Source organism: Ornithodoros turicata, chromosome 1 (assembly GCF_037126465.1).
Source record: "Ornithodoros turicata isolate Travis chromosome 1, ASM3712646v1, whole genome shotgun sequence".
NCBI classification, from domain to species: Eukaryota; Metazoa; Arthropoda; class Arachnida; order Ixodida; family Argasidae; genus Ornithodoros; species Ornithodoros turicata.
In genome coordinates, this window is record NC_088201.1 from 170,395,644 (window position 1) to 170,420,482 (window position 24,839).

The 24,839-nt window shown below is 48.3% G+C and overlaps 2 protein-coding genes across 4 annotated transcripts in view; one reads left to right on the forward strand and one right to left on the reverse strand.

The window, feature by feature from the left end:
* Nucleotides 1-599: 599 nt before the first annotated feature.
* LOC135389767 (histone-lysine N-methyltransferase SETMAR-like) lies at nt 600-1,076 on the forward strand. Its single transcript, XM_064619799.1, has one exon. The coding sequence runs from the start codon at nt 600-602 to the stop codon at nt 1,074-1,076; it is 477 nt and encodes a 158-aa protein (XP_064475869.1).
* A 6,324-nt stretch (nt 1,077-7,400) lies between these two features.
* Nucleotides 7,401-24,839, reverse strand: part of LOC135372846 (uncharacterized) — a 54,492-nt gene continuing 37,053 nt past the window's right edge. For 2 of the 3 annotated variants that reach the window (XM_064606309.1, XM_064606305.1), the window contains 4 exons: nt 22,304-22,417; nt 21,742-21,867; nt 14,577-14,717; nt 7,401-7,686 (listed from right to left, as the gene is read on the reverse strand). In XM_064606309.1, coding sequence (XP_064462379.1) covers nt 7,487-7,686; nt 14,577-14,717; nt 21,742-21,867; nt 22,304-22,417 — 581 coding nt within the window. In that variant the 3' untranslated portion in view covers nt 7,401-7,486. The remainder of the gene's footprint in view (nt 7,687-14,576; nt 14,718-21,741; nt 21,868-22,303; nt 22,418-24,839) is intronic. The other variant, XM_064606308.1, reaches the window with a different exon arrangement.

The following is a 24,839-nucleotide window of genomic DNA, read 5'->3' on the forward strand; positions in this document are numbered from 1 at the left end:
CATCATCATAATAATTGGGGGTTTACGTCGCGAGACAACTGAGATCCCATCATCATCGATTGTAAACCGAAGTGTGGCAGTACGCTTGAGTATCGGGATGCTGTTTTTGACACACGTCTCGAGGGGCCTCTTTAGACGCTCAGTATGAGAGAGAATAACGTCCACAAATTTCTTGAGGGCATGGAGGACCCTTATCAGTTCTGGAGTTGGGTTGGACAGCCCTCCTCTGTTTTGATGCTTGATCATGCCGTCCAAAACAGAATTTCCCTTCGCTTTCAGAACTAGATTAACACAGTTCTCACATGGGATCTTCTCGGTCACCACACGAGATGTACGAGGGGTGTTCAAGTCAAACCGGAACTTTCTGTCTCCTGAGTCTACAAGTGGCTCGCGCTACTTCTTTCTCGTCATTTTCACACGCGACAGGCCTCCGCGTTCACCACGTGGTGGTTCAAAGTTTGTGGAAAACAGAAGACACGTGCTGGACAAGATGGCCGACAACGAGGTGAGCGCACACATCGAACAGCGAATTGTCATGGAGTTTCTCGTGAATGAAGGCGTAAAGTCATCTGAAATTCACACATGACTTCAGGCTCAGTATGGCCACGATACTTAGCCGCAGCAAAGAATTAGAGTGGTGCAAACGGTTCCGAGACCGCCGTACATCATTTAAGCACGATCCCGACCGGGGCGGCTCAGGGCCCAGTGTCAGAGTTCCTGAGAACATCCAACTTGTGGAGCGCCTGATCCTCAAGTATCGACGGGTAACTTGTCTCGAACTGGCTCGGAAGACGGACCCTTCTGTGGGAACGTTGAACACTATCATTCATGAACACCTCCAGTCTCGGAAAGTTAGTGCCCGTTGGGTCCCGAGGCAGCTCTCCGTGTTTGACCGGCAGAGAAGACTGGAAATCTCCCAAGAGCTAAGGTACCGTGTCGACAACGAAGGACAGCCGTTCCTTGGTTGGATCATCACGTGCGATGAAACGTGGGTGCACCATTTCACTCCTGAGTCTAAACGCGCATCAAAACAGTGGAAGCATCCGGGCTCGCCAGCTCCCAAGAAACGGCTATGATTCAGCGCATTCAAAGATTATAAAACGGGGGATCGCCAAGTTGTGCTTGCTTAGCTCGTTGAATAAGTCATGTGTGCATTGTGTCGATAGTACTTTCAACAATCAGGCGTTTAGGTTAAGGGATGCCGGGTTCCCCTGCGGTGTTCTCTCATGTGTTGCAGATACGATTTTTAGTGGGTTGTATGGGAAGAGAGTCCCGGTTGAACGGGCGGGAACACGTCCTGTGGTAATTCCGTATATTCATACTGGGTCACACAGGCTTAAGAAGGTGTTTTCGAAGACGGGTGTCAGTGTACTATTTTCGGCCCTGAAAAAGTTACGGAAAGCGGCGGGGCTTCGACCTCGTTCTATGGGTAGCACATCGGAGTCTGAGGTCAGACATAGGCGGTAGTTCATATCGTGTTTATCTGGTGTCGTTTATAAGATTCCCTTATCGTGCGGTAGGTGCTATGTAGGGCAAACCAGTCGGCGTGTCAATCATACGTGGAGCGAATACAGTAATAATGTTAATAATAAGAGGGATGGATGGCTGGCCCAACATTGTAACACGTGTGGATGCCAAGCGGGTTTTTTGGAGACGGAATGCATTGGGAGACACAATGACACATTAACCAGGGAGATAATGGAGGCTGCTGAGGTAAGCAGAATGGGGGAACGGTGTGTTGCCACGCCGTCTATCGGTTTGTCCATCTAGGAACTAGGTTTCGTCTGTCCATCTAGGTTTCGTCTGATTCATAGTGGGCGTTGCGAAGACCAGTGCTTCGGTTCCTTGTTTGTGTTTCTGTGTAGTAAAGACGTGTTGGAAGTGCGCTTTGTTTGTCTGTCTAACTTCAGCTGTTTCTTTCTTTTCCGGCGCGTTGCAGTGGCTTCCAAGAAGTTCCGGAGCACCCCGTCTGCGGGTAAGGTCATTGCCAGGGATTTCTGAGACAAGGCTGGCGTTGTTCACGTTGATTTTCTTCCCAGTGGTACCACAATCCATAGTGCATTATACTGCCAGGTTCCCGGGGATGTGCATAAGGCGCTGAAGCAAAAGCGGCCGGGCCTCATCACCAAAGGAGTTCTCCTACTACAGGACAATGCACGCCCGAATACCGCGCATCTCAAGACACGCACCTTACAGGAACTTGGCTGGGAGATGCTGCCACATCCCCCTTACAGTCCAGACATCGTCACCAGCGATTTCCATCTCGTCGGGCCACGGAAGGCGTTCCTTGGGGGTCGCCACTTCAGCTGCGACGACGAGGTCAAGAATGTGGTTCGATCATGGCTGCTACGCGCCGGTAAGGATTTCCACGCTGCTGGCATCCAAGCCCTCGTGAAACGCTGAGACAAGTGCATTAGTGCAGCTGGATATTACGTTGAAAAATAAAACTAATTTATCGCTTGTAAGATCATTTTAGTCTTGCGAAAAATGAAAAATCCCGGTTTGACTTGAACAGCCCTCGTATATCCACCAACAAGTGCAATAGGTGCCATGTCTGGGCTTGTCACGAACGGACGCGACGACGCGCACAGGTCCCGTAATACCTGTTGTGCGATCACGATGGTCTTGTCGGCCGTTGACACAGTCGTGTCAGGGACCGTAATTAGAGGCCGCGACGAACAGAATGGAGTGGGACTGCTAACGTTGCTCTTCTCGAAAGATGCCACAATTCCAGTTTTAAACATTTTCTCCATATCGCACAGCGCGCTTTTTACGCCGAGCATGTCATTGCATCGCGCGCTGCGCCTGATTATGTCGAACAGGGATTCAATGGGATCACTGGAGAATATGCGGGTCAGAACGAACTGGAAACCTCGTTCGCTTAGGAGAAACCGGATGCATTGCACGTTGGAAATCGTCCTGAAAACAAGCGCGTGGTAGGTCTCCTTGCTGAAAAAATGTCCTTGCGGACTGGAGTCCTTGATGCCATTCAAATATTCATGGAAATCGGTTTCTAGCCAGTGAAGTCTTGGGTCTTCAGTATCAGAGAACTGCCTTGCATCTGGATTGTTCTGGTGAATGTGCTGTTAACAGTTGCTCACATCTATCATGACAAACCATCTCTACATGGTGGACATAAAATCGATAGTCGGGCCTGCGTCCGCAAACTGTAAGTCACAAGTATGCCCCGCTTGGTCCTTCACAAAGCCCAAGGCTGCTGTCACTGGAGGTGAACAGACTTGAATTGCAGTTTTCACGTCCATCTTCTCAATATTCGATGAAAAGATGTGCTTCCGGTGAGGAAGCGCACTGGTTTTAGTGTGGACCCCTTTTGCATCTTGTACAACTCCTCGAGGTACACAGATGAAATTTCCTTGTTGGCTCCCATGTCCTTGGCCAAAAACTGGGAACGGATGTTCTTCATTATATGGCTTTGGTCGAAGGCAAGCATGAGATTTCTCGAGGGGTCCGCAGGGTGTGGCACCCGGGTTCGGGGCTCCCCTTTCTACAATACCTCCATGGCTGCAACGTTGACCTTATCTGTTACAAGTCTTACGACGTCATATCCTATCTCCTCTGTCCCCTTAATGACGTGCCTCACTATTTCTGCTAGCAAGTCACCAGTGCAACCCTTTGTAAAAAAGCAACCCACTGGGATCTTAAACCTCGCGTGGAGTCCACACAGCAAGAAACATAGGAGTGAGTTAGCGAGCTGATCCTTTTCAGATTTGGGCAAAATATGCTCAAGATCTTCGCTCATGTCAACATGCCCAAGAAAGGTGTCCCTTTGTTTGTGATATTCAAGTTTTTGTTTTATGTGCATTTCGTCCACGACGAGGCTACACATTCTGGACCCAGGTGTGTCCAGGGATTCAAGCTCAGTGCGCAGTCTTTTCGTCACCAGGTCGCTGAAGCCGACTTCGCCTGCAGAGCTGCCCAGGTACTTTTGAAGTGTGCTCCTGCAGGGAAGAAAAAAAGAGGTTTTCTGCCCTCATGTATTCGTACGACTTCGCTGAAAAGTTGCGCAGGACTATACAGTGTCGGATGATCGCTTCGGACCACTTGGGTTGCTTGGTCCATGAGAAGCTTCGCTTTTATGCCGTGTTCAGAATTCCTTGCTACAGCAAGAAACATGTCCACGTGGCATTCTTTCTTCAGGTGTTCAAGTTCTTTTTTGTAGGCATCCACCGTCGCTAGCAGTTTTTCATTCCGTGATTTCCAGGCTTGTTCTTTTTCACGGATTTTTTTTCTTTCCCTTAAAAGAGCTGGCGAATGAGCCCATGATGTCTGTGACCTCATGCTCATCATAAAATGGTACGCACTCATGAGACTGCCTCGGTATTAAGAATTGAACGGTGTGTTCGTTTTGCTTCAAGTTCGAACTTGTATTGTTGGACTTTGTACTCACAGTGCACCCATGTATCAGATCTTTGAATCAGTGCTTTGGGTCAAATAAATATTTCTTTTAGCCAAAAGAAGCTTCAGTTATTTTGAATATTGGGTAACGGCGGCAGGCGTGAAATCCAGTAGCGGTCGATGGTAGCCAGAACCAGCCGAAAGGTAAGGCAAAGGTTAAGGCTCCTGATTTGCCGACTGGCTATGCATAATTAACGTTACACTCTCATTGGTCGTGTGGCCAGTGTTGTGTGGACTACCTCAAACTATGGGCTCTATAGGAAGCCGTTGGTGCCTGCCCTGGCCGTCAGTTGCGCCCCGTCTCTGGATGTGTCGAAACGTGTCTACCGCGTTCTCCGAGAGTTTCTCGAACGGTTGAGCGGTCTCATGTCGTGTAGCAGTACTAACAGCAACGTTCTCGAATAGATCCCGAGCCTCCTACTAGTCAAAGTATATCAAAATATAAGAAGCAGAAACGAAGCATACGAGAAGCAATTAGAAGCAAAACGAACGTCTGATACTAACGCACTGTCATCGCGTTAGTTATTGTTGGATGTATGTTGTACGAACATGCACAGCAGCCTTGTCCGCGATAATATACGTATGTTCTGATACTTCTGTCCACGAATAAAACGAAGACGCACCAACTTCAGCGAATGCGTTCTTATGGGGACGCCGCACTGCAGGTCAATCAGTTCATATTTGTATGTGTTCATCAGGAACGTTGTCAGTAACTGCGGAAAACGGGGAGCAAAAAAAGTAATGGCAAAAGGGCAAGGGTGCAGGCAAGCTGGTACATGGTGAAAAAATTTGGAACCCGAGAAAGGGACAGAGGAGGGACGACACGACACGTTCTCGAACACAGCAAACCCTTCAATACCAGCAACACCTACGTACCCAACAACTTCCGAATTGGTGGCGAGGGAGCAACCGACGCCACACTTACACAATTTCCCCTCGTGATAATCTCTTTGTACTTTGGCTCAGCGAACACAAGAGAAATGCGGAGTCGTTGTCTGGGAATTCCGAACTTGTCGCCCATCTTAGACTTTGTAATAATTGTTCCCCGGCCTTCGACGAGACAAGTGTCCTAGATTCTATTCGGGACCCTGTGGCCAGACTGTTAAAAGAGTACAAAGAGATTGTCACGAGGGGAAATTGTGTAAGTGTGGCGTCGGTTGCTCCCTCGCCACCAATTCGGAAGTTGTTGGGTACGTAGGTGTTGCTGTTATTAAAGGGTTTGCTGTGTTCGAGAACGTGTCGTGTCGTCCCTCCTCTGTCCCTTTCTCGGGTTCCAAATTTTTTCAGCAAAAAAAGTTCCGTTTCATGTCTCCTGCACACGAAGAATCTTGGCCCGAATTCACACGGGAGGTCACTAAGCGTGCGGCTGAACCGGCCTGTTTGTGGTGGCATTGAAGGTACCAATATTGGCCATGTAAGGTTTGCTTACAAATTTTTGCAGGAATCTACACACGGCAGTACTAATCAAGTAAAAATCAGACGCAGCGACAGCTTTAGAGACACATCAGCGAAAACCACGAAACCAACACAGAAAAACAACTTTATTTCAAGATGATGAATGGGGAATTTCATCGCCAGTGACAGTAATGCCCTTAAAGGTTGCTTGCTTAAAGGTTGAGTATGATTAAAGGTTGAAAGTTCGACGTTCCCTAGGTGCCTCTGTGTTACTCTTGTCGTCTTCGTTGTTGTCCTATGCCAACCCACACCGCTTGTATCTTAGAGAGTCATCGGCGGTTACAAGTCACTGGCAACCCAGATAGAGCCCAATGAGAGCCCAATGATAAAGCTATGACCGTTCGTTAAAGGGACTATGAAACAATTTGTTTTCTCGTTTTCATCAGAAACAAACCATTTTCCTGAGTCTAGAACCAAAATTTCACTATTTCACATGCGAAGAGTATTCCGGGATCAGATTTAAACTGAGCGGCGAAGGCGCCGCACTGTGGCGATCTGCCGTGTGAAGAAACAGCGAGCAACTTGACGCAACCACAGTCGAGTTCCAGACACGACATCCTGACGTGTCGTAGTCCCGGCGGAGCATGCGCCGCGGGATCCCGCGTATGCGTTCAACGGGAGTGGAAATGTCCATGACGCCAGCTTCCGCGATGGTCGCAGTCGCATCGTCTGGTGTTCGCCGACATGCCGAGACGATGTTGGATGGTTGGTTGCCCTAATTCACATATGCGCGGCCATCCTATGTCATATGCTTCTCAGTGACGAGACAGACAGCTTTTGATGGCAAGAAGTAATCGGAACGCCGGAATGGAAAGACCATCGACTGCTTGTGTTTGTAGCGCACATTTCCATGCTTGCGATTACGAAGGGGACGCTGAATCTTCTCTTCAGGGTATTGGATACCCAGGTCAGTGTCGTTTGTAACAAGATGTAGCGCCATCACAATACCTGTCCACACCGGGGAAAAACATCCATCTAAACGGCGCAAAGGCGGGAGTACTTTTCGTTATTGGGGCTAACGAGCCAATGTCTCAATCCGAGTGGGCCAAATGCTATCACAGAATTCACGATTCTGTAAATGCGTTAATTCTCATCTGCGCGACTTTGAACGCTAAGGCAGGTTGTGCTTTCACGTTTGGGGGCAAACCGAAATAAATGAATAAATCACTTGGTTCCTGTATCTTCTACACAGAGTTTGCGCTTTGCTGACGGTGCTGTTTCTGTTATTCTCCTATCGCTTCGAATCACGGCGTCAGAAAAGTGGTGATTCACGGTACAAGCCAACTTTTTAAGGGTGCAGCAGAGACGTGAGCGTTCTTGAAAACATCTTAAATGAAGCGCAGGTCAGGGTACTTTTATCTCTTACTTTGAGGGTTGGCATTTCGAATATAGTGTAGGGGTTATTAGCCGTTTTATAAGAGCGGAAGAAGCAGGCATGACAACATTTGGAAATGTTATAAGACATGATCCAACCGACGTACCATTGCAGGGAAGTAACACGTGCACAAGAAAGAACATAAAGACATTGCTTGAGACACAAAATTTATTTTAGTTCCTTGGTAAGATGAATAAAATGAATTAGTCAAGTACTGCGTGCTATTTAAACTATTTTTGGTCAGCCGGAATCGCCGGCGATTTCGAAGTCTTCGGTGACTTGAAGCTGCTGGACCAGGGCATCAACTTCATTCTGCGCTCTCACGTGCATCACGTAAAGACATCCACCGAAGCACAATAGCTCCACTACAAGTCCCACGAAGACCATGGTTACCCAGAAGACAACCTTCAGGTTCAGCTTTCTCACCTTCCGAGGAATATCTGTGGAAATTAGATAACACAAGTGTATATAATAGCTTGGTAAGACTACGTTAAGGTAGTGAGGTAATACTAATTTACCTCGTACCCTACAATCTGCTCATCGCAACCACCTTTACACAAATGGCATGCAATAAACATATGAAAGGCTACGTTAGATCATGCGTAATCATGTTTATGCGGGAGCATATCGAGTCACAGTCACATCCGGCGCGGTATCCGTGCATTGCACCGGGTTTCTTCTGGTTTTGGTTGAACTCGATTTGCAGGTACTCTGCCTTTGAAATCAAAGCGCGACAGAGATGCACAGAATTACGGCATTCCTTAGGACCTTGTGCCCCGTCTGTACATCTACTCCGGCAGTTACGCAGCAAACCGCCCTATCACAATCGAACACTGCGGTCCAGTTTCACCAACCAGATAACGCTGGAACCGAGATTAGACAACCCTAAACTTGGTATTCATCCTCGTCCCTGTGTTACCAACGGCTCTGTGACGTTTGTTCAACAGGAAATCTCGCTATCCCGTGCTGGTGAAACAGGGTTGGCGTTTAACACCAAGTTTACCCAAGTCTGATCTCGGGTTTACGCGTTAACCCGTTTTCGTGAAACCGGGACTACGACTCGCGATACCAAGGGTGCACGCATTTTTTAATCCAGTGATGACAAAATGTAATGCCAGGTACACGAAACTCTTACAGTTGCATTCCACCCAGCTACTCCTCTCTCAGTCGACGAAATCACAAATACGGTGCAGACGACCTCTTCACTTCTGGACATCGTTCTTCAAACACAACCGTTTCCTATAGAGAGCTCCCGAACCTCAGGTCTACCATCTTCGAAATCCGCCTCCAAACACCCGTTGCACATCAAGGAACCTTGTCAAGGACACTCTTTACCTAACGAATATTCATGATGCCCCGAACCAGCGCCCTCACATGTCGAATGGCCGGTACCTAATCTCGCAGTTGGATTCCACTCCGCTATTCCCTCCCTTAATCGGCCAAATAAAATCTGCTGTAGACGACCTGTTCACTTCTAAACACATTTCTTCAAACAAAACAGTCTTCTATAGACGGCCCCCAAGGCCGCGTCCAAACAGCGGATAAATAACATGAAACTTTTCCTTGACAGAGACCCCGTTGCCAAATATGAATGCCCATGCCGGCGCAAACCACTGCAGTAACAGCTCCAAAGACTGGCATGCCAATACGTCTTGCCACAACGCATGCAAAATATGCTATCTTATGTTCAATCGTCAACCTAACCTTCTCTCGGAACCTAACATCGGTGAAGCTGAACGAGAATGAACTCCAGAAACTGAATGAAAACTTAAGGAGTAACTCTGTGAACATCGCTGACTCGTGGGTATACAAATATCTGAAGAGATAAGCAACCACCAAACAACTTTGACTTCGAAGCATTCCTCTGGTTGTGGGCTTGCTATAGATAACATTTCGCGTTGCTGTCCTCTGCGCCGGTGTCCATCCCTCAAACTCGTGAAAAGGGGAAAAAGTCATCTTATCCACTATCTTATCACTACCCATCCAAGGTCCTCAATGAAAGACTCGTTTTAGGTTTCTAATCACTGCTTGACGGGTGTTACACATGCTGCTCTAAGAGAGCATTAATGCGAGCAAGTTGGATGCGGTTAACGACAGACATAGCGGGAAGAACGACGAGGGAGGAAAACAGACAACATGACAGTAACAAGACGGTCGTGGTATGTGTCTGTGTTTATCGTCACGCGTCATTCTTCCCGTCATGCCTTTCTTTGATGCTGCTCTAGTTTGCAGCCCCTTCATGCAGCCCCTTGGCGGACTGGCGGTATGTTAAGCAGCCTCCGTCACTGTCTTTTGTCTGGTAAGGAGCGTTGGCTCGAAACGTCAGCCTCTATTTCTCCACACACTCATCGTTTCTGTCCTTGGGGTACACCGGTGCTGGTCTTTTAGCTGGGCTATTTTTTTATGTACAGACGTATTTCTGTACAGTCGAGTGGCACAGCTGACCAAAATTACCAGCTTTTAGTGCAAGTCCGACAAAAAGCCCACGTGGAGGTCAAGCTCGCGCATACAGATATAAAAAACTCTCACAAATGGTTCACAAGTTGTTTATGTTGTCTTTACCAACCATGTCTCAATTAAGAACCCTTCCTAAGAACAGCATAATGTTTTTAACAGCCAAATTACTTTGAAAGGTATCGTACCAGGAAAAGTCATTCGGGAAGTGTGAAGCAAGAGAGAGCGCGCGGAAGAGTTGGTGCATTCCCAAGTAGGAAACCTTGGCAAATTCTTCCAAACGTCTCTTGTGTCGTCTCTATCGGCTTGTAGAGGGGATCGTGTTCCTCTACATGAGTCCTGACCGGCGGTGATGGAATGTCCCAGCGGCCAGATATTCGTGGCCTCAGGTTCAAGGACTGAGCCGGTGGAACTGTGGAGCAGGTGGTCCAGGCGCGTGTCTATCCTCGTCGTTGTCCACGGTGCGCCACATCACTCGCCCACTCAGACGTGGAGCGAAGATAAAGCAGAACACGACGACGTCTTCACTGGAGAAGGACAGCGAGGGGGTATGTGGCGTGCACGGTTGAACATGTTCACTGCACTGAACACGTTGGCGAAGGATAACAACGACGATCCATTCGCCCGAGACGTGCGGGGAGACCCGCTGTAGAAGACGTTGCCCTGGGGTGCTACGACCGCCCCAGGGGCAGTGAGGCTGAGGCTGTGTGAGTCGTAGGGATATACCGAGACGCCTGCTGAAACGTGGTGCGGCATCGGCTGCCGCGGCTGCTACGACCGCCACGTGAGCCCCAGGCTCGAATATCGCGGCCGGCAGTGAAGGTGTGGTGCCCACCGATGATGACGACGATGTGCCCCAGCTGCCATGCGCTTCTACGCTGGCTTGTCAGTTCTACCGGCACCGTTCCAGCGTGAGGCCACGACTATCTGCCCGCTGGGACATTCCATCATCGCCCGTCAGGACTCATGTAGAGGAAAACCATCGTCCTCTACATTTGGTGACCCGCACAAAGACCACCATGTTCGGCGTAACTCGGCCTCTTACCATCCCAAATTTAGATAACCACCGTCATCATCAGGCATCAATTCGGCCCACCTCACCACCACCAAACTCAGTGCAGACCCCAGTCAATGGGGCTACGGCACAACTCGTGAGTCCACGAGCACGTCGTTCCACCGGGGGCTCGTAATAGGACGCCACACTATTCTCATTCTGACCCGGCACCCTTCGGCTTCGATGCCTCATACCGGTCGAGGTGCGCCGTGGTTCCTCACACTTCGCCAAGCCTCCACGTACATCGCGATGGTATTCCCTGGATCCACCAGCGGCACCTGGTCGAGCAACGCGCTCGGTTGCCGCATCTCCAAGCCGCTGGTCACTCGCCCTGACGACGCGTCAGCTTGGCAACGCCAGGACACGCACGTGACTACGGCTCACGTCGCCCCCATCGCACACGCCCTGCCTGCCGGCGCCACCCTCCTCGACGCTCCGATACTCGTGGCCACCAGCGTCCGCAAAGTTAGCCGTCATTCCTGCGTCACGCCTCTTGTCACCGTGTCTCTACCCGCTCCGCGTCTGAGGTGGGGGAGTACTGTGGTGCCCACCGATGATGACGACGATGTGCCCCAGCTGCCACGCGCTTCTGCGCTGGCTCGTCAGTTCTACCGGCACCGTTCCAGCGTGAGGCCACGACCATCTGCTCGCTGGGACATTCTGTCATCGCCGGTCAGGACTCATGTAGAGGAAGACCACCCTCCTCTACATAGGAACACCGGGATGCGGTGAATATCGGGCATGACTGAAGAGTAGTGAAGCTGTGAGGGGGAGGGGGGGTGCCGGTTGGTCGTGCTTTGCAGGTAAGCGTCAAGCAGAAGACCACTTGCAGAGCTTTGGAAGTCATTAGGGAACGAGTACAGGATGTTGAATCAATGCGTGGATGAGAGCCGTGGGGGTGGGTCTGACCGGTAATGTTACCGGAGAGAGCATCAGGCTCGATCGGGTGCCGTGTCAAAGCGCAGCGGTCAGCGAATGGCAGAGGGGCCCTCCAGGCTGCGCGGCAGCGTGCTGTGAGTGCTAGACTTGCGGGAATGTGGCCAAATTTAGATTGCTAAAAGGGGCGAATTACGTCGAACACGGTGTCCATTGTTCGCGTCACCAAATGTAGAGGATATGATGTTCTTCTACATGAGTCCTGATCGGTGGTGATGGAATGTACAATAGGGTAGGTGTGCGTGGCCTCACGCTAGGACGGCGCCGGTAGAAGTGAGGAGCGGGAGCGTCAGGCGCGTGTACATACCTCATCGTTGTCTACGGTCCGCAACAGGTTGAGTAGCGGTAGTTGAAGAAAAGGTACCAGTAGTTGAATTTTTTCTTCAACTGGCACTATTCAACTGAAGTATGCAAGTGAGCATTGCGAGGTTTGTGTTGTGTTTGTGTGTTTCTTACTTTCACCCAGTAGTACTACACCTCTCATCATCTACATCCTACTTATCTACTCATGTTACCTGTGGCTCGGGGTTTTCTAATTCTTTACCCGAAGTATGTCCTACAACAGCGTCGTATTGATAAGTATGTTGCGAACTATCTCCTCCCGGCACAGAGGACGACAATGAAGACGTGCCTGCGCTGCCTCACGCCGCTGCGCCTGCAACCCCGGGGCCCTATTCCGAGCCGCTGTCGAGCGCCAGCGACGGTGTCGATAGAGAAGTATCGATAGAAGGCGATAACGAGCACCGGGAACGACAGCTGTCACGTTTGGCATTCCCATGTCGCTTTTAACGACAGTACGATTGGTTTGTTGACTGTCGTTAGAGGTTAAGGCGTCTGGGAACGAGACTCCGCGCTCTCAGCCAACACTGTAGCAGGAAGAGAATCACGTGGAATGCCTTGTTTTGGAAGCAGACGACGACGCGTTGACGACGGAGAAGAAGTCTCGCGCTTCTCGCTCAACGCACGAATACTATAAAATTGTGTTGCAGTTCGTGATAGAGCACCCAATTTATTCACGAACATTTTGCTGACCCTACACGCAATTAGAATCCGCGGGCAGAATTAATCGCGATATTAAATTCTCGGGGAAAAGCTGTCAGGACAGTTGACAAGTGGAGATATATAAGTGTTAGGCAGGCCTTTGTGTATTTTGCTGGTAATCTGGACATAGATGATAGTGAGGAATTGCCTCCGCGGTGAAGCAGTTTCAATAAAGACGTTTCATTTGATACAAACTCGTTGTCGCCCGATCTAAACACCGGCCCCAACCGTGGGGGCGTTGATAAGAGCCACGCGAAGTAACATTGCAGCCATCGTGATAGCTCTCGCTCTTGTTTGGTCCCTGGCCCCGTCCAGCCCAGGAACGATCTGCGCTCAAAGCTCTTTTGACATTTCTGGGCACCATCAGACTTCGATCGTTATTGTGAATGGGCTCGTTATTTCATTCCCCACATCCCTACCAGCAATGTGGTAGAGTATTGCCTCTAGCGATGAACCTCCCCACTCTCCATCTCAAAATAAAGTTGTTGTTGTTGCTCTCGCTCTGCTTAACGACAATATGACCCACCATAACGACAGTGTGGAGGCTGTCGTTCCCGTGAGCGGCACCGTCGCTTACGGGCGACGCGTTTGGAGCGCGGGGAATACCAAATTCTCACCGCTAGCGTTACGCTGCGTCACATGCCACGTGTTCTCCCTCCCGAACGACACGTTCGCGCTCCCGACATATATCGGAATAGGGCCCAAGTTCTAACAGCACCGTCCTAATGTGAGGATACGAACATCTGCCCGCTGCGACATTCCCTCATCACCGGTCAGGGCTCATGTGGGGGAACACAACTGCCTCAAAGGTTACCGGGGCTCAACATACAAGCTCCATCATCTGCTTCGCTGTGTACGTATATCAGTGCACTCAGGAGGCATTGATCACCCTGGAGGGGGAGTTTGTAATGTCCCCATTGGAAGATGACCGATCCTTTGGTTGTGTGAAGTTATAGTCTTCGACAACGCAGTTAGCAGGCGAGGCCCGTTGTAGGACCAGTGCTTAGGCAGAAAAATATTTCGGGAATGGTTCTACTTTACATAGGGGAGGAGGATTTACCCTCGTTTCCCTCCTCGAAATGCGCTACCAAGTGTACGATGTCGGGGGTTTCAATTCCTTAAACCACCCCTTGGCTACGCCGCTGTGTACGACTGTGTATGGACCGAATTAGCGGCGAATCAGCTTTTCTGATAGACCTGACTGTGCAAACCACATCTTTAAAGTCGCCTGGGTGGTACTTCACGTTCCTACTGGTAATGTCATACTGGGTCCCTACAAGATATAGGTTCGTGCGAGTTGGCGACTTTCTTCAGTCTGGCTCATCAGTTCGGTGACACACTGTAACGATTTCACATCCCCGGATAACAACAAAACTTCTAAATTCTTCCTTGAGACATTGAGACATGAGTGTCTGATCACGATGCCGGTTAAAGTGGCCTAAATTTAGGGGATATTGTAAAGAAAAATTCACATTGAGAAACCTGGAGTGTGGGTACACCAAGAAATGACAAAATGCTGTCCAATTGAAATGTTTAATTTGAAGTTCAGTTAGCATTGCATACTGACTATGGATTCATGTCCACATTAGGCGTGGATATTTGAAAAGTACGATTAGGTATGTGTGTATGTCGTACAGCGATGGAAGGCTTGTTGGACACGCATCGGGATCAAATACACAGGAACCACAGGTTGGTTTTGCGTTCTTTTTCTGGGTCGGTTTGCGACCAAACGCATTCTCACATGAATATCGGGTGCAGTCGGCATTAGGACGAAAAAGTCAGATTCATGAATGCTATTTTTATACACGTTTTACCCGTTTACTGTAACCTGTATGGTGTCCTTACCTACGCATTTGAGACCTTGGAGTTGCTTGTTTTTTGGGCAGCGGCAAACGCCTCTATCTTCACCTTCCACTTCTTCGCATATCTGGCCTCCAGTTCCACAGTCTTCGTCCGTCGTACATTCCTGCTCCGACGTCTGTTCCTCTGTACATACAGAGATATATCAACGTTTTGTTTTCTCTTTTATACGTTAGCTACATGTAGATTTACAGCAGAGAGTTCTAGCGGCCTTTAATATTATTGGAGCTCTTGTACCTTGTGCGTCCTCGCTTTGCGAGAAACTTTGCGGTGCGATAGTTTTGCCAGAGCTTCCTGTGCGGTTTAAGGGCACCATAGCCACACCCTCTGGAGATCACTATGGAGCAACCAGTCCAAAAAAAAAAAAAAAAAAAACTACTGTACGGTGCTCATGTCACGGACTCACTTTTTAAGAAAGTCTATAGGGAATTTTTCTTCGCAGGGTTCCCGTAAACATAGCTAAATTTCTACACGAAACAAGTGCGGGCGTGTTCCCTTCGAGTTTATCTAGCGAATGACTTACTTTTGAAGGCCTGATGCGGTCCACTGATTTTTGGCGAATTAAAGTTTGCGAAATTTTCAGTACATGGAACTCTAGGGAAGATGTAAGAAAATCGCATCCCTCGGCACGCCCGCCTGCGTATTTGGGCCAAAATGATGTCATTTTTCTTTCGTAACAGTCAGGGAATTGATTGCAAACAAATTTGACAAGGTTACTGCAGTTTTCTATATGCCTGCGAATGAAAATAACGGCGTTGACGTTTGCTAGCATGTTCTGCACTCTGGCGCAGATTACTTCCTTAAAGCAGAAAAGCAAATCGAAGAAAACAATTTTGCGACGGTTCAGCCAACTCTCTTCGGAAGCGAAAGTTAACTGGACCGCATGAGTCCTCCTTAACAATGAAGGACCCAAGTCCGGCAATCTCGCGTTGCCACACAGTAAATACACAAGCAGCACACAGCATGCACGAAAAATTATAAACGAAATGCGTGCGTACGCTGGATACAGAAATGGCTTTACGTACAGTGCAGTGCAGCAACGCTATTTACGTGCAACCCCCGAGATAGATAAATACACAGAGAACCACAACCGATTCTCGAACACAGTAAATAGTATATTCTTAGCTTGGACCTTATAGATCAAGGAAGTTCAACTCAGGGGGAGAAGGCGAAATCGAGAGAATTCTCATTTGTCATACCTGTGCACTCTTTGTACAGTGCTGAACACGCGAGTGGTGTATTTTCTCATCGGTGCGACACCCTAGCGGCGGAAGCGGGCGATGTCACGCATTCAGGGGGATTTGAGAGTGCGCTTGTTACGCATGCCACAGTTTTGGTATCGTTTGAATGTGCTCGCGAAGCGGTTGCTGTGCCCACCAGCGCTCTCCTTGTCTCTGCCTTCGAACGAGTAAACCAGAGTGAAATCCCCCGCTTCCGTTCGCCGCTAGGGTGTCGCAACTGAGACACGACTGCCGCCTCACTTTTTCCTTTTTTGTCTCCTCTCCAATTTGCTGCTGTGCAAACCAATGGCGCGCCGAATAAGATGTGAGAAACGACGCCGTGGCCGTGACAAAAGTTTCCTCATGCAGCTATCGCTGTAATGATCCGCTAAGAAGACAACAAAAGGACTACTGTCTCAACGAACACAGGCTGAAACTACTCGACTGGGTTGCTAGTCTCGGAGAAGAGAACACCAGATACTACAAAGGGGTGATTCCATTTCAACTCAGCCAGGGTGCTCCGGGCACCATCACCGATTTCCTTTGAAATGTTATATGTTGTACCGCAACACGCATACACACAGGAGCAATAAATATTTTGGCTCTTTGTGTTGTGGTTCACCAGGAAAAAAATCCCAAAGAAATTGACCCGGCGACGGAGCTTTCTGACGGAGCGACTTTGACATTTTATTCCTCGCCATCGGACGGTCCCAAACTATAGATTTTTTTGCACAATTTGTCAGGTACAACGACTTTCAATGTGCATAAACATCACGGGTCAATTCTATTTTGATCTTCAATTAAAATCGCTAAATTTGCAACAAAATTCACATTTTGCTCATATTTGTCTTTGCGCTGCACTTCTCCTATACACGCCATCGAGATATATGAGGTACCGGCGTGACGGTCGAAGCGTGCTCTTTAAATTGATGTCAAATTTACATGTCTGTACGTTGCCGCCTTTCGAGAAGGCGGTGTAGAGTACAACTATGTTCTAAAAAATTGGGCTTTTTGGGCTCTCGTTTCTCAAAAACCCCACCTCCGATTTCCTTCATATTTTATAGTTATACAGCCCATGGTATGACCTACGTGTGTTCGCAAAACGGAAGGTTCCCTCTCAGCACAACTCGGGATAGCCCGCAACAAACTTGGAGTGCGTTGCAGACTATGTACACAACATGGAGGTAAGAAACTAAGGAGAGGGCTATAAGATCGGAGGGCCGTGGGACCCCTCTAGCGGTCGCTCCTGGCAATACCACGCCCATCTAGTTGCCCGGTCACGTGATCCCGTGATCGGCGTTATGGCGGTCTACGCGGAGGCTTGGAAGTTTAGCAAACCTCATCTTCAGCAAACGTCACCTTCAAGGAGTCCATTCGCACAATACTTTGAAGGTTATGGGTTGTTTCAACATTTTCCGCGTGATAAATCACAACAAAACTTGAGCAAAACAGAAGAGAAGCCAGGCAATGTCACGATGACGTACGTACGTCTTCTAGCGATTTAGTGATCCATTGCTTCCACACTGAGATTATCTATCTTGTGTTTCAACGGGTGTGATAACTCCTAACTCCAAAGATGTTATGAAAGTGGAAACAAGTTATTCGGCCGCGGCTCGTCTCTGTATTCAGGTAAGATACGCCGCGGACATGGAGGACGCCATGTTTTATGACGTCTTGCCGTGACGTTTATGGGTCACGTGTGTGGGCAACTAACCACAATGCCATGCGCGGGTCACAGCACGCTCGCTTGCATTTGGAGAGGCGCTTAGGGCACCTCCTTAGTGTCTTACCTCCATGGTACACAGCGACCCAGAGAACGACGCCGCGGAGTTAACAGGGTCAGTGGCGTCTGCTACTGCCGACGTCTCCGGCCTTGAATAACAGAGCTCAGGATGCAGACCTACCGCAATTCCCATCGTAGCAATATATTTTGAGTCTTTCTGGCTCGTTTTTCCCACAGTCGAATCTCAATGCCGTTCACTTGTAGTTCAGCGACGTTCTCAGTCGGTGGCTTGTGTTTCCGACATGAACACCAAGTAGAGTATGGATCGCCTGTACTGTGCCGACTATGCTCTGCTATGGCAGGCATCTTAAGCCAAAAAATCGAAAGAACTACGCTTTTGTTATTGGAACTAAGTTCTCTAGAAACATACCGGACCTCAAAGAAGGAAGAACGGAAGGCAGTGCGAGCGGAATCCAGTCTTGATGTCATATTTACATGTCTGTACCTTGCCGCCTTTTGACAAGGCGGTGTAGAGTACAGCTATGTTCTCAAAAATGAGATTTTTTGGGCTCTCGTTTCTCAAAAATCCCACCTGCGATTTCCTTCAAATTTCTAGTTATATAGCCCAGGGTATGACCTACGTGTGTTCGCAAAACGGAAGGTGCCCTCTCAGCACAACTCGGGATAGCCCGCAACAAACTTGGAGTGCGCTGCAGACTATGTACACAGCGACCCAGAGAACCACGCCGCGGAGTTAACAGGGTCAGTGGCGTCTGCTACTGCCGACGTCTCTGGCCTTGAATGACATAGCTCAGGATGCAGACCTACCGCAAATCCCATTGTAGCAATATATTTTGAGTCTTTCTGACTCGTTGTTCCCACAGTCGAATCTCAATGCCGTTCTCTTGAAGTTCAGCGACGTTCTGAGTCAGTGACTCCTGTTTCGGACATGAACTCCAAGTGCAGTATGGATTGCGTGTACTGTGCCGACTGTGCGGTGGGATGGTAGCCATCTTAAGCCAAAAAATCCAAAGAACTACACCTTTGTTATTACAAGAGAGTTCCCTAGAAGAATGTAGCAGAAGAATGTGGCAAGGCGGTAGAGAGTACAATCATGCTCTCAAAAATGTTTTCTCTTTCTTTCTTCTTTTTTTGCTCTCGTTTCCCAGAAAACCCCCATTTCCGATCTGCTTCGTATTTTCTAATTACATAGCTCTGGTTATGACATACATAGGTCCGCGAAACGGAAGGTTCCCTTTCAGCACAATTCAGGCTAGCACGCAACAAAATTGGGAATGTCGGGCCTTGAATCGTGATACCATCAAAATGTAATAACCGCGTGTAATAAAACAGCATTAAACACCTTTTAAGCACATAATAGTCCAAAAATCGCTTATTTATATAAAATATCTTTCAGAAAAACGATAATACAGATCACGTAACTTGTAATGTATAACCTGGCTGGACGCCGTTATGAAAGTACTCTGGTCGTTCCTCGGAAATTCTGGACATCTTGACAGTGATGCGTCCATCTCCTTCTACGTTTTTCGTCCACGTGGCAAGACTGGATTCCGCTCGCACTGCCTTCCGTTCTTCGTTCTTTGAGGTCCGGTATGTTTCTAGAGAACTTAGTTCCAATAACAAAAGCGTAGTTCTTTCGATTTTTTGGCTTAAGATGGCTACCATAGCAGAGCATAGCCGGCACAGTACAGGCTATCCATACTCTACTTGGTGTTCATGTCGGAAACACAAGCCACCGACTCAGAACGTCGCTGAACTACAAGTGAACGGCATTGAGATTGACTGTGGGAAAAACGAGCCAGAAAGACTCAAAATATATTGCTACGATGGGAATTGCGGTAGGTCTGCATCCTGAGCTCTGTTATTCAAGGCCGGAGACGTCGGCAGTAGCAGACGCCACTGACACTGTTAACTCCGCTTCGTGGTTCTCTGGGTCGCTGTGTACCATGGAGGTAAGACACTAAGGAGGTGCCCTAAGCGCCTCTCCCAATGCAAGCGAGCGTGCTGTGACCCGCGCATGCATTGTGGTTAGTTGCCCACACACGTGACCCATAAACGTCACGGCAAGACGTCATAAAACATGGCGTCCTCCATGTCCGCGGCGTATCTTACCTGAATACAGAGACGAGCCGCGGCCGAATAACTTGTTTCCACTTTCATAACATCTTTGGAGTTAGGAGTTATCACACCCGTTGAAACACAAGATAGATAATCTCAGTGTGGAAGCAATGGATCACTAAATCGCTAGAAGACGTACGTACGTTATCGTGACATTGCCTGGCTTCTCTTCTGTTTTGCTCAACTTTTGCTGTGATTTATGCGGAAAATGTTGAAACAACCCATAACCTTCGAAGTATTGTGCGAATGGACTCCTTGAAGGTGACGTTTGCTGAAGATGAGGTTTGCTAAACTTCCAAGCCTCCGCGTAGACCGCCATAACGCCGATCACGGGATCACGTGACCGGGAAACTAGATGGGCGTGGTATTGCCAGGAGCGACCGCTAGAGGGGTCCCACGGCCCTCCGATCTTATAGCCCTCTCCTTAGTTTCTTACCTCCATGTTGTGTACATAGTCTGCAACGCACTCCAAGTTTGTTGCGGGCTATCCCGAGTTGTGCTGAGAGGGAACCTTCCGTTTTGCGAACACACGTAGGTCATACCATGGGCTGTATAACTATAAAATATGAAGGAAATCGCAGGTGGGATTTTTGAGAAACGAGAGCCCAAAAAATCTCGTTTTTGAGAACATAGCTATACTCTACACCGCCTTCTCGAAAGGCGGCAACGTACAGACATGTAAATTTGACATCAATTTAAAGAGCACGCTTCGACCTTCACGCCGGTACCTCATATATCTCGATGGCGTGTATAGGAGAAGTGCAGCGCAAAGACAAATATGAGCAAAATGTGAATTTTGTTGCAAATTTAGCGATTTTTAATTGAAGATCAAAATAGAATTGACCCGTGCTGTTTATGCACATTGAAAGTCGTTGTACCTGACAAATTCTGCAAAAATCTATAGTTTGGGACCGTCCGATGGCGAGGAATAAAATGTCAAAGTCGCTCCGTCAGAAAGCTCCGTCGCAGAGTTAATTTCTTTGGCAATTTTTTCCTGTCGGACCACAACACATAGAGCCAAAATATTTATTGCTCCTGTGTGTATGCTTGTTGCGGTACAACATATATTTTTTCAAGGAAAATCGGTGATGGTGCACGGACCACAGAGGTGGGCAACGTCACGACTCACGCTCTTCTTGGGGAATGTGCGTCCTGGGCCGACTTCTAAGGAAACTATACCGACAGATGTTTGAAAGCGTGTGAGGAAAACCCAGGAAAAAATCCCAGACAGCACAGCCGGCACCGGGTTTCGATCACGGGTCGGTGTGGATTCGTCGAGGATGCCCAGTGAACTCCACGGCATGTACGGTGCCCGTAGTATTGTTGCCACGATGGTGACGATGCTAAACAGGATGGTGACGTTGTCGCTTACGGGCATCACCATTCTGCTAAGCATTTCATAAATGTTATTACTTTCAGATTCAGATTTTATTTGTGCACAGTAAACAATGTATACACAAAATACCAACTGGATTGCGAGGTCAAAGCCTGTAAATGCAATCCATCTAACACAACACAAAAGTGAAATAATACAAAGTACAGCCTTGTGCGGTAAAATTAAATGTCAGAATACAATTTCCGATTGAACCTGTCGAGGTGCCTCCAAGTTAGTGAAATGAATAACGTAATCAAAGGTTACGGGAACCAGCTTTCGTGGCATAGTGGTTAGGATGATCGCTTTCCACGCCGAGACTGGGAGGTGACACGGGTTCGAATCCTGTTACCGGCTGTGCTGTCTGAGGTTTCCCCTTGGTTTTCCGAACACTTTCCAGACGAATGTCGGCACAGTTCCCCCTGAAGTCGGCCCAGGAGGCATACTAACCCCCATGACCCCACTCCTTCTTGCTGTCCTCACTCCATCTGTTCACGTCTGTACGCCGCTCATAGGCAGAGTTGCTTCGCGGCGCTAACACAAAATCAAAGAAAAGGAAACGGGCATGATCCTAATGCCGCACGTGGGGGCCGACTATAGCAAACACACCCGAGGCACTGGTGCGCCACGGAGTTTTGGCTTATCTCTGAAGGAGGTTCCCGAACTGCATAATGTAGTGGCACACTCCATACAAACCTTTCTTGGCGCATGACCTCGCAATGCCCCATTTCTGGGTGTAGTCAGGCTTGCATCTGCATAGGCCTTTGTCGCATTCGGAATTGTCAGTGTAGCACACACCATAAGGACACCATCCCAAGTGTTCTGTGAGTAGTAGACATGCAACACAATTACTCAGCAAAAATCCACGTAAGGTATGATCGTGTCTGTGCCAACTAACGAAAGCGCAACTTGACCACTCACAAGACGTGACATTGCCGATTCTTACTGCACTAGTTAGCAAATCAATCCACACTTTAAATTATGCGTACTTGAACGAATGTGCGAGGGACAGTTCTTGCCCCAATGTGTCCAAGCGAATCTTGTGCGTGCATATTGAGTATCTCATCAATGGTGAAGTAAGCGCGCAGCATAACTAGAGCGTCTCGGAAACGGCAGTGACACAAATTATTCCGTCGGAAGCTAACGAGGGGAGGGAAAATTATTTCCTTTGTGGACCCGCCCCAAAATTCTGTCCCAACGACGAAGGAAAAGCATGGGAGAGACAACTCAAGATGATGGGGAGTGAGGTACGGCTTACGATTTGGAGTACAGGAGCCGTCGAAGAAAGTGGAGTTCTTAAAGCATTCACATCTCTTGAAGACGGTGCACAACATGCTCCCCCAGAATGCACAGTCACTGTGATCGGTGCAGGCTGAAATGTGGGACATTACATCAAAATCTAGAATAGTCTACAGCAGGCACCTTGCTATATGCGCTACACGTTGGTGTCGCGCGTGAACCGTGCTGTTCGTCACTCTTAGAAGTGAATTTCACCGCATAATGCACTTTTAGCCAACCATAATCTCGACTGATGTCGTTATCTGCATTGAGTCATTGAAAATGGAAGGCGTATACCTTTTTTGCAACAATTGTGAATGGCATCAATGTCATAAAAAGACGTACGCCCCCCCCCCCCCCCCCCCGTTTCAACAAATCAGGGCAGATGCCCTAAGTGTATTATTATCCGCGGTGTATTAATTTTCGCGAATCACGGAGGCTATCATTTTCAGACATATTCGCGTGTACTTAATTTCGTGTTTCGAGGACAGCCCCTCACTCCCTGGGGACAGCACAAAGGCCGGGTCAGAAGGCCGTGAGTTTTATTTTCTTCTTCTTATTGTGACCTGAAAAGGCATCGTCTCACAATGGAGCTCTGTTATCTACACCAGCTCCCTAGCAGGGAAAAACACTGGCACCCGCGTTCTCTGACGTCACAACACTTGAAAGAGATTAGCAAATTCCTGACTGGTCATTATATACCACAAGGCCACCGGCGTCCAGTAGTCCGAGAGCAATATCATGAAAAAGTTCTGAAACTGGTGCGAACGTCAGCCCCAAGTAGCGCCGACGCACCGCGACCAGAGCCGCAACGATGTCACGGCTTTGGTATTTGAAGCCCACAGACCAGCAACACGGACCATACGCTTTAGGTGCCATCTCCAGAAAACTGCCGAACGTCGCATGAGAAACGCATTGATTCAACTGCCAAGCTCTATGTCTACGAGGCTGATTCATTGGCCGTTCGAGGGAAACGAAAGCGTGGCTCCTACTGTTTCTACGATGAAGAGCTCCCGTATAAGATCGGCAGGTACGCTGCAAAGAATGGCAACCTCGCTGCAGTTCGAAAGTTTTCTGAAGGCCGTGAAAAGCCACTTAGAATGCAGTGCGATCCATGACACCCCTTACTTCCGTGACTCTCGCGTAGCTATGGCTGCTGGACAACAGCTCCAATCAGCTTCAACAGACTTTGTCCCGGGACAGTTCACCGGCGAACTACTGCCAAATGCCCTAGGTGTGAATTCCTTGCTAAAGTGCGTCATGCGTAAAAATTTACAAGATGGTACGCCAAGTTCGTCAAAGCTACGATGAACAAAGGTTGTTCACCCAACGACGTCCATGTGGACCTGCGAGTTCCTGCTGTTAAGCCTATCCATGATGCGTGGCCCCCCGGAACGTACGAGGAACTCTCCAGGCGGCCTTCTGATAGTCGTTTAGGTAAATTTAAAATTTCAATATTTATCGATAAGGATATCGATGTTACATCGATACAGATATCGATATGCATGGAACGTTGCCTGCCTACGTACTGCTGACGATGGCCCAACAAGATCGAAACAGCTGTAACGGTGACTGAACTCACGCCTTATTATATGATTGTGGTCGTGAGTTTCCAGACCCGAAATTCCGAGCTTTGCTGCTGGTGCTAACTGGTTTGCAGTGAAGGCCACTAACTTCTTCTTCAGTAGCTTAACTATAACTACCAACTACTTAGCGGTGGCGTAGTTTAACTAGTAGTTCAACTACTTTTCAGGGGAGTATTTAAAACTACTTGTTTAACTACTTAACATTGTTCATCAACACCAATCTTTTGCAGTGTTCTTGGGCACCTAAATATGAATCACGAGCGGTGATAATGATATTTAAAACATACTCTTCTGCCTATGTCGCTTAATTCACATACTGTCGTAAAATCCGCTGCCTGTCTCTCGTATATTATGAGCTGACAAAAGTGCTTGCTGCGGAAATATTTTCTATGGAGTGAAAGCTGCCCCTATAAAGGTACGCACAACATACGGAAGACCATGTGCGAGATTTATACTCAGGCTCCTTCGTCACAGGTCAATGTTCCGCACACAAATGTGTGTTGGGTGCCGATTGCGCCACTGTGGACCGTAAAATATTTTCGCTTAGCCACGATGATCGATCACGTAGCCATCGTATGCGGTTTCAATGCAAATTCATGCAATGAGGCTGCACTAGAGAACCATTAAATATGAAGATTTAGTGCACATGCACGGCACAATTGCTCTGCACCTCCGCACTCATCAAACAAGTAGCTCAAGGTAAAAGTCGGAAGCACAATCGTGCCGTAAGGCTTACGGCAAAATCGGAAGTAATTGGCGCCTGCGGTAGCTAACTACTGTAGTTAACTACTCGAAATAGTAGTTCAGCTAGCAGTTGCCACTACATTGCTGCAAGTAGCTGATAACTACTTTTCAACCGCAATCAGGTAGTTTAACTACATGTAGTTAACTACTGGCCATCACTGCAGGTTTGTACGTCTAACATTCAGC

Bases quoted from the DNA above. Each gene is read 5' to 3' on its own strand.
- LOC135389767 (XM_064619799.1), top strand. From the start codon at position 600: ATGGCCACGATACTTAGCCGCAGCAAAGAATTAGAGTGGTGCAAACGG.